This window comes from Capsicum annuum, chromosome 2 (assembly GCF_002878395.1).
Source record: "Capsicum annuum cultivar UCD-10X-F1 chromosome 2, UCD10Xv1.1, whole genome shotgun sequence".
Lineage (NCBI taxonomy): Eukaryota > Viridiplantae > Streptophyta > Magnoliopsida > Solanales > Solanaceae > Capsicum > Capsicum annuum.
The window spans coordinates 153295551-153305940 of record NC_061112.1 but is presented as its reverse complement, the minus strand read 5'-3'; the positions used below and the strand labels follow the sequence as shown (position 1 = coordinate 153305940).

At 36.8% G+C, this 10390-nt stretch overlaps 1 protein-coding gene across 1 annotated transcript; it reads left to right on the top strand.

The window, feature by feature from the left end:
• Positions 1–1837: 1837 nt before the first annotated feature.
• Positions 1838–7050, top strand: LOC107856197. Its single transcript, XM_016701186.2, has 3 exons — positions 1838–2289; positions 6013–6152; positions 6249–7050. Exons 1-3 carry the CDS (start codon positions 2161–2163, stop codon positions 6388–6390), a joined length of 411 nt encoding a protein of 136 aa, XP_016556672.2. The 5' UTR covers positions 1838–2160; the 3' UTR covers positions 6391–7050.
• The last annotated feature ends 3340 nt before the right edge of the window (positions 7051–10390 follow it).

The following is a 10390-nucleotide window of genomic DNA, read 5'->3' as shown; positions in this document are numbered from 1 at the left end:
ACTTCTTCGTTTCAAATGCGTTTCAAAATTTTGGAAGACAACCTTATTTTAAGAAAAAACATCTCAATCATGCTAAGAACCAGCTCAGTTCCCAACAATTTCTTTTTGCCCGATGGGACACTGATTGTCGCTTCTTGTCTTCTACTTTACCCTTGGTTGAACTTGTTAAGGATATCCGGATATTTGATTGTTCTTCAAATTCTAATGGAGCAGTTGGTAGAAAAGTCTGTTGTAGTTGTGATGGCTTGTTTCTTATCGGCATTTGGAGTGAACCTCACGTTAAACAACCTTCAATATTAGTAATATGGAACCCCTCCACTAAAGAATCAATAGCACTTCCCCATTCTGAATTCCCACTAGATGTTGATGATGATGACAGTACTTACTATCATGGTAATGATAGTGTGGGATCTGCTTATGGATTGGCATATGACTCTATCAATGATGACTATAAAATCTTTAGGATTGACATGTATGCCAGTTATGAAATTTTCTCACTAAAAACTGGTTCTTGGAGAATAATCGATGAAACCTCAGCAGGTAGGACAAATAGCTTTATGTTGTCTGGTGGAGAATATTTGGCATTTGTACATGGAGCATTTCATTTGCTTGGTTTCTTATCAAGAAAGTTTTGTCTAGTTTCGTTTAATATTTCAAATGAGATGTTCAGAGAGATGCCATTGCCAGAGATAGTGTGCTCACAAATTCATTTCAAGATCGTAATTGATGTTGATGTGGGTGTATCAGTGTTGAGAGGAACGCTTGCTGTTTATTATAAGAACGAGAAAGCTTTTGATTTATGGTTAATGAAAAACTATGGCATTAAAGATTCTTGGATGAAATTGTTCACTATACCAAGTGTTGGGTTCATAGTAATGAAAAGGTGTGAATGGAAAAATGAAGAGGAAAAAAATGGTGGAAGAAGAAGACACCAATTTAGAAGGTGTACTCTCAAATTGAAAAGCTCACTAATTCTCCCACATTGGTGAGAGAATGGAACTTTGGAGTATTTATAATGATGAATACTTAATCCACATGGCAAGTGAAGCAAGAAATAAGAGATGCCTTTCGCTGCTGTTGTTGCTCGGCTCAGGTTCGGGTTTGGGTTCATCAAACGATCGATGAGATCTAGTTTTTAGGCAAATTTTATTTGAATTCCGAAGAATGCCAAACCGTGAGTGTGTTCGAAGAATTCGCCTATTTGAGGTACCGCTATAGTCGGATTGAAGGCTATTTTATCATGGGAGGAAGATTCCATAACCTTGGGTACAGTGAGGGAAATTATTCCTTAAGGAAAGTCCGTGAATTCGGACGACTTGGCCTTAACAATTTCTGTTTCATCTATATTTCTGAAATATAAAATACTTCTTGTGTTGAGGGTATTTGTTCAATTTTGTTGTGTTCTTGTTCATACTTGAACTCGAGTTGAAGTTGTTATTATATTATACAGATTCTACGTACCCGTATTGTGAAAAATAACACCAAGTACCAAAGTTTATAGCATCATACCGAAAGATATGTTTTCAGATTATGAAGTGTTACTCTGCTTTCTCTTTGATGGGGCAATGACATGATTTGTGTACAGGATAATATCTGGTGGATCATTTGGATTAAGTGATCGAATGTGGCCTCTAGATTATGATGATATCGGTGCAGCTAACATTGATGAGGATGATTTTGCTTATACAGAAAGTCCGATCTCTCCGAAATTGGGTCATTAAATGATGCGTGCGTAGGCGGTCTAAGTAATAATTATGGCTCTCGTTATTTCATATATTATTATTTTCTTAGGTAAGATGGACACACTTTTTTTTTCTCCATGCTAAAACCTGGTATTCTTACTAATTTTACGTACTGCTTGAGAATTTCCTGATTCCAAAATTGATTTATTCACTCTGTTGGTTGGCATGTTATTTGATGTTCTGAGGGAATCATTTAAATTCTTTATCTTATTGTGTCTCTTTAACCTGAAGTTGTCTATATAAAAGCAAATTTCTTCTCGGTTAAAATCGGAGTTTATTATCCAAAATGCTTTTTTACAGTTAAAATCACCTTTTTTGATCACCATGACTTAAACAGGGCAGGCGTATTCTGAATTTCAAGAGGATGGGTAAGATTTGCTAAATAATCTGCAAAAGTATTCCCCTCTCTGTATATGTGATGCACTTGGGTTCTGCAAATATCCATCAATTCCTTCGAATCTTCTACTATTGTGCTTATGTGCCATGGTGTAGCCCATCGGAATCTGTCTCAATAATAAAGTTGCTAAAGCCTTCTGCAACACAGAAGGTTAGAGCTTCTCTAATTGCCACTGCCTCCGCGTCGGTGTTTGTTGTGTCTGTGATTACTTATGCTTGAGCAAACACTAAATCTCCAGTGTGTCTTCTAACACAAAACCCATAGGAGCTCTTACCAGGATTTCCCCTACTAGCACCATCAGTGTCGCATTTGATGATGGTGCCAATTGAGGGAGAGTCTAATACACCACTCCGTGATAATATTATAGTAGTTTTGAAATTGTCCAAGTATATATGGATATGTGATTATGTCAGATCATTGTGTTGGGACATTCTTCAGTCTAGGATATCTGGTTCTGAACAACTGCCGTATATTGGTATTTACTTGATGTGCCAGTCTATCAAAGCTAATTCTTCCGTCGTGCTTCATGATGTTCCTTCTCTTCCATAGCTCCCAAAGGATGATGCTACAGACAACAAGCATCACTTGTTTCAGTTTGGCAGAGCTCTGTAGTGTCCACAATTTAATGATTAACCCGAGATAGCTTCAAGCCTTCACAATTAATACCTGCACAATTAGCAAACTCTCCATAGCCTTGCAGCTGTAGGAGAGGTTAGGAAAACATATTTCATAGTTTCCCTGCTAGGACTGGTGCAACACTAACACCTAGATGGATGGCAAACTGATGCCCATCTCCTGTAGAACTTCATCAATTGGCAACCTAAACTTCCATGTCCTACATATAGTAAAAGTCATTTTAAAAGGCAAATTCTTAGCCCACGAGAATCCGAAAATACCACTCCATATAGTAAAAGCCATTTTAATAGGAAAATTGTTCTTCTTCTTCTTCCCTGTGTCGTATGTAATGCCTAGCACCTTCACCTTAACCGTAAAGGTGCCATTTTGTTGCTACACCCACAGTGGTTTATCCTGTTCTCTGTCTGCCTGTGGAGACATAATTGTTGAGGTAGTATGCTGATCTATGTTCCCTGGTAAGTATTATGCCAGCAACTCAGCATTCCATACTCCATTTTGTGCAAAATTTTATCACCTCCATTTCTTCAACATCAACTGCTTCTGGTAAAACGTAATACAGGGCTCCTAATGATGTCCAATTTTCAAACCAAAATTTGGAATCTCCCCTATTGACCAGCCATAATGAGAATATGAAGTGTTACGTGTTTCCTTCCAAGAAGAATTAGAATTGTGGTGGTGTTAATCTTGTTGTCCAAAAACAATTTGTTCAATTAGAATTACATTGGCGGTGATGTTAAGTTCCAAAAGAATTTCGTCAATACTAATGATTATATCCAACATTAAATTGTAAGGATATGTACCACTGCGCTAAAACTCGGATTAGGACCGGGGGAGAAGACTCGGAGCACTTTCCTATCTTGATGGGGTTACACCTAGGATCGACGCTCAGTCCTTTTTTTTTCTTGGTGACGGATGTTTTGACGTAGAAAATTTTAGGATGAGGTGTCTTACCGTTTGCTTTTTGCAAATAATGTAGTCTTGATTGATGAGGCACGAAGCGGAGTTAATGCTAAACTGGAGGTTTAGAGACAAACCCTTGAATCTAAAGGGTTTAGGTTGAGTAGGTCCAAGACAGAATATTTGGAGTGTAAGTTCAGCAAGGTGTCTTATGAGTCTGATGTGGTTGTTAAGCTTGATGTTCATTTTATCAATAAGAGAAATAGTTTCAAGTATCTAGGGTCTATGATTCAGGAGAATGGAGAGACTGACGAAGATGTTACTCATCAGATTGGAGTAGGGTGGATGAAATAGAGGCTCGCCTCCAAAATCTTGTGTGACAAAAGAGTACCTCCTAAACTTAAAAGGCAAGTTCTACAGAGTGATGGTTAGACCGGATTTGTTGCATGGGATGGAGTGTTGGCCTATTAAGAAGACCCACATCCAGAAGATGAAGGTGGAGGAGATGTGAATACTTCGATGGACGTGAGGATGTACTAAAAAATATAGGATAAAAATAACGTTATTCGAGATAAGGTTAAAGTGACTTCGGTGTGAAGAGTTGTAATGAGTTGCCCTCCAACTTTGGGGCCTGGTCCCAACCAGATTCAACCAACAAGATACAACAGGAAGACTAAACAATGAAGTACGTGAAGAAAGTAAATGACAAACACAATAATTTTTACGTGAAAACTCCTTGCTCAAGGGAGAAAAACCACGATCTGCCTTTAGGATTTCTAAAGCTCCACTAATATTCAAGCAAACTTGAATACAAACTTCACGACTTCAATCCTTCTTTTTTTAGTAATAACTCTATTATAAAGAGAAACTTGCAATAACTTTACTACACTACTACCCCAGCTGGAATTACAAGCTACCTATAGCTTTAGTATCACTTAACTCTAGATGACAATAATTAATTTACAACTTAAAACGCCACACCTACTAATAACATACAAATCACAGTAGGCAACGTTTAAGATCAAAATACAAAGACTCGGTTACAATAAGAATATGAAATACAATTTTTGAGCGATCAATTTCCTATTGCGAATGAAACTTTGATTCAAGAGTTTCGAGAGAAAGATATGTTGTGAGTGTAAGGAAATTTGATTTTCTTGTTGTGGAAGATGAGAAATATATATATGACACAAGAAAACCTAGGACGAATCCTATTGGTTGAAGCGAAAAAGTACATCAGCTTTTTCCAACTTTTATACTTTCGTCCAGCTATGTAGTTGATTGTGACAGTGACGTGTAGGCCCAACCAGGTCCTTAAGTAGTTGCAGCTTTGTTATCACACAATCTATAGGAATCAGGTCCCAACATACAATTTGTCAATCATCAAAATTAAGGACTTAACAAGGTGAAATCCAAGATGAGGGAAGTGAGGTTAAGATGGTTCAGTCATGTGATGAGGAAGGGCACGGAATCCTCAGTGCGAAGTATAAGAGGTTGGTTAGGGATGGTTTCAAGCGAGGTAGAGATAGACTGAAGGAAAATTGAAGAGAGTGATTAGACATGACTTAGAGCAGCTCTACCTTACTGAGGACATGACCCTAGATAGAAAGTTATGGAGGAGGCGGATTAGGGTAGAAGGTTAGTATGAGTTTAGGATGTTGTATCTTTTGTTGTATTACTTGGTGTACCTGGTATATGGTATTATTAGATATGTTGATTTCTATTATCTTGTTCTTTTATTATTTCTTATCTAGATTATTTTATTTTGAGTGAGGGGTCTATCGAAAGTAACCTCTCTATCTTACATCTGAGGTAGTGGTATGGACTGTGTATACTTACCCTCCTCAGACCCCACTTAATGGGAATATATTAGGTATGTTGTAGTTGTTGTTGTTGATATAGTAAGATAAATATATATGAGACAAGTAAAATGAAATATTAATGTAATTTGAGATAATATAAATAAGGTGAACAACTAATATGAGATATGAGGGACTCCTATATCTTAATTAGCTGAAGTCTTACAGAAATATTATCAAATATGATGTTTCATTTGATTCCTTTTTTATGTTCATTTTGGACTTTTTCATGCCCCAAATAATGATCGATAGGAATATTCTACTATAATGTCAATATTAATTGATGATTTAGTTTTGGATCTTAAGAAATAACTGGGAAGTAAGTAATTAATTTCAAAGTAAGATAAAGAAACAATGTACTTCTTTAAATATGCTAAGAAGTATAACAAAATATATTTGTAATATATCTTCTGATATCTTTGGAATTCTGTCCTAAAATAGAGGAAGAGATTGAAATGATGTCCAATATTCCTTACTCCAGCGCAGGTGGCAGTCTTATGTATGCCATGGTCTGCACAAGACCCAATCTTGCATACGCGGTGAGTATGGTAAGTTGGTATATGCACAATCCTTGAAAGTATCATTGGGATGTGGTGAATTGGATTTTTCGATACTTGAAAGGTACGGCTAATTTTGGCTTGACTTTTGATAGGAACAAGGTGACATCTAATGATGTTGTTGGGTTTTTTATTCTAATTATGATGGTGATCTTGATAGGCGCAGATCTATGTCCAGGCACATCGTCACTTTATGTTCTGATTCTATTAGTTGGAAAGCATCTTTGCAATCTATTGCTGCTCTATCCACTACAGAAGTGGAGTACGTTGCGGCAACTGAAGGTGTGAAAGAGGCTACATGATTACGTGGTCTTATTCTTGAACTTGGTGTTTCACAAGACACTACTGTTGTGTTTTCAGATAATCAAAGTGCAATACATCTATCAAAGAATGATGCTTACATTCCAAAACTAAGCATATTAGTGTGAAGTATCATTATATCAGAGATACAATGACTGCCGGAGAGATTGTAGTTAAGAAAGTACACACTTCGTAGAATCCGGCAGATATGCTTACTAAGCCACTTCCCATTGCTAAGTTCAAACATTTTTTGAACTTAGTTGGTGTTCACATTACTTGATTGCCCTTCGGGGCCTTTATGGTAATGACGAGAATCTACTAAATGTGAGTCAAGGTGGAGATTGTTAGAGTTGCCTCAAATTATTTGTCTCTCTGTGATTATGCCGCAACATGCTTTCATGTTCCAACTTGGTTCTTGGCACTTGCCCAGTTGTAGGAAAGTTGATTGTGCAGTTACTGGTCACCAGTTTTTTTAGAAGTGCAGCCTATTTCTCAGGGATATTTTCTGTATTTTGATGTTATATAGTTTTTTCTGTAACTGCTTGAAGCAATGTCTTTTTTGTACTGAAGATTAAATCTTCTTTGTCCTAATTCCTTCATTTTGAGTTCTTGAGGATTTATTTGTACTCTACTGTCTACATAATGAACAACTTGTTGTTGCCTGTGGTTTTTTTTCGACTTGGATTTCCACGTTAGATTTGTGTGTCATTTGTTCTGTTTCCAGATTGCTTTCTCAATTTTTACATTTGTCTTGCAATTCAATGTATGTTATTGTCTAACAGTTTCTTTACATGAAAAATGACCACTTTTAAAACATATTCAACTCCTTAAACTTGTTAGGATATTTCATTTGGACAGTTAAACTAAGTCTTGCTCTAATTGGACACATCCAATTTTCTGGAAAAACTTTTGTATGTGTCCTCCTTCATCCATTAGGTAGTCAAGTTATTCGCACATAAACTATGTATCTCCTTTTATTTTACACATCAATTTTACGTAGAAAATATTCCTTTATTTTCCTATTCAGATCTCTAAGTAGATCGATGAGGAGTTGAAACTATATGCTTCAGGGACTTCAATGGTTTTTGTAGTGTAAAAAATATTACTGTACATTTTGCTGGTTCTTTTTTAGATGCCCATTGTAGCTTCTACTGTTGAAAATCTCAACATCCATCACAAAATTAAAATAAATAGCCACATGCAACACTTTGTTAATGCAAAAAATAAACATCGAACAAAGAGGAACCAAGAAAAGAGAGGAGAGTAAAATAAACAGCATGGAAGGAAGAAGAAAGTCTTGAGAGTAAGATTGCAAGAGAATGAGGAAGTGTTATTTCCACAATATATTCAAGTAAGCAGACTTTGTATATTGCAACAACTTCAACTCGAGTTCATGTATAAACAAGAACACAATGAAGTATTAAATACCCTTTAACACAAGATCAATATGACCTTTCAAAGAGGTGTATTTATTTTTCAGAAAAAATAAGATGAAACCAAGTCGTCCGAATTCACGGATTTTCCTTAAGGAAATAATTCCCCTCACTGTACCCGGGTTGTGGAATTTTTCCTCCCAGAATAAAATGGTCTTCAATCTGACTATAGCGGTAACTCAAATAGGTGGATTCTACAAACGTACTAACGATTTAATGATCACACAGAATAGTTTCTTCAAGAGAAGAAGAAGAGTTTATAATCTGAAATTTCTGTAAAAAAAATTTTATCTCAAACCTGTGGATAAAAACCAGGTTATTTATAGCCACAAGATGCCTTTTTAGAAAGGAGGCAATGGTTCACTCCAAAGGTTACACCTTTGTTGTAAGTTCATGTCTGTTCATCGAAGATTGCATCCTTTCCTGGCCACCGTCACCATCCTTTCTTTATTAGTTAGTGCCAGCTCTAGCTCTCCCGACGAAGAAATCTCTGTCGTACTGCACGCGTCGGTCTTTCCAACTCGACATGTGATCTTAACCTCCTCATTACGAGGCGGGCAATGGAATGAAACCGTCGGATCTTTCCATGAATCAGTGTGTCCTTTGCTGAATGGCTGCATCTGTTTGTTCAACTAGTGCATCTGTTCAGTTAAAAAGCAGAAAACAGTTCATCAATTCTAAAGCAATGCAACATTTCCTCACAGTTACTGCATGCATATATACATACGTAAATGGATGATTAAACACAGAAAATATTTACTGCATTTTCTCTTGACATTGTTCGAAATTCAAATAAAGTTTGTCCAAAAAGATAGATCTCATCGATCGATCATTTTTCGAATTTGAATCTGAATCCGAGCCGAGCGAGCTACGACGACGGTGCGAGGCATCATTTATTTATTGCCTCACTTTTCATGTGGAGTAAGTTTTTCTCAATATAAACACTCTCAAGTTCTCTTCTTCCACCAATGTGGGAGAAAGAGTAAACTTGCCAATTTTGAGTACACTTTCCATTTTGGTGTAAACTCATTTTTTCTCTTCCACTTGATTTCTCCATTTTTCATTCAACACACATATAGAACCCAACGATCCCCCACATGAATGCGGAATGGCTATTTTTCATAAAAATTTTACGGACAAGTATGTGATCATCAAGCAAAGACTGATTGCATCTGGATAAGTGGATTTCCCTTTGAACTTTCCGTAGTGAACATGCATCGGATGCACTCGGTCAATCAATAGATTTGATATCTTTGAACCGTCGTGCTTTAATGTACACCTAGACAACACATGTCACACAAATAGCCTTTTACCATTTATGGTTCTTACGGTTTTGTTCTTTTCAGTCATGAACACGTCCCGGTTTTCATGAGAGCTTAGAGAATAGGCCTTTACTAACATTCTCTTTGAAGCGGCTTCCACTTTGCCCTCGCATAGGTGATCTCTAAACATTCAATCCTTTAGATTAAACTATTTGGTCACACCAGTCAAATTTAGATAATCATTAAAAGACTTTTCACCTTAAGTCTTATCCTTGTTTACTATACATTGTCTACATCATGACAATGGGTTGGGTAATTGACAATGTTGAATCTGTCAGACACAACTTTGTTTGATCTCCTTGAACCTAGCTCTTGGGATCTCCAGTCTGCTAGGTAGAGTTACAGCCATGCTGACTCGTCCTAGACTTAAACCCATTCCCTTGGATGTTTTTTCCACCCCTTCTCTAGATAGGCCTTTTGTAAGTGGATCCGATATATTATCCTTTGACTTTACATAGTCTACAGTGATAATCCCATTAGAGAGAAGTTCTCTAACGGTATTATGTCTTCGTCTTATATGACGAGATTTACCGTTATACATCATGCTCCCTGCCCTACCTATTGCTGCTTGGCTATCACAGTGTATACATACTGGTGCCACTGGCTTGGGCCAATACGAAATATCTTCCAAGAAATTTTGGAGCCATTTTGCTTCTTCACCGGCTTTATCTAATGCGATAAATTCAGATTTCATTGTAGTGCGAGGGATACAAGTCTGTTTGGATGATTTTCAAGAAACTGCTCCTCCACCGATAGTAAATACATATCCACTTGTGGATTTTACTTCGTTCGATCCGATGATCCAACTTGTATCACTATATCCTTCAAGTACCGCTGGATATTTATTATAATGCAAAGCATAATTTTGAGTGTATTTAAGATACCCCAAAACTTTTTTCATTCCATCCAGTGAGTTTTGTTGGGATTACTCGTGTACTGACTCAATTTACTAATTGTACATGCTATGTATGGTCGTGTACAGTTTATTATATACATTAAATATTTCAATACTCTTGCGTACTCTAATTGCGAGTCATTTTCACCTTCATTCTTTCGAAGTGCAAAGCTCGCATCCAATGGAGTCTTGGCAACTTGTCAAGTACCTTTTCGATATAATGAGACTGTGACAATGCCAACCCTTGTGGAGTTCGATTGATTCTTATACCTAAGATCACATCTGCAACTCCAAGGTCCTTCATATCAATCTTGCTCTCGAGCATTTGTTTTGTTGCATTTATGTCAGAAAT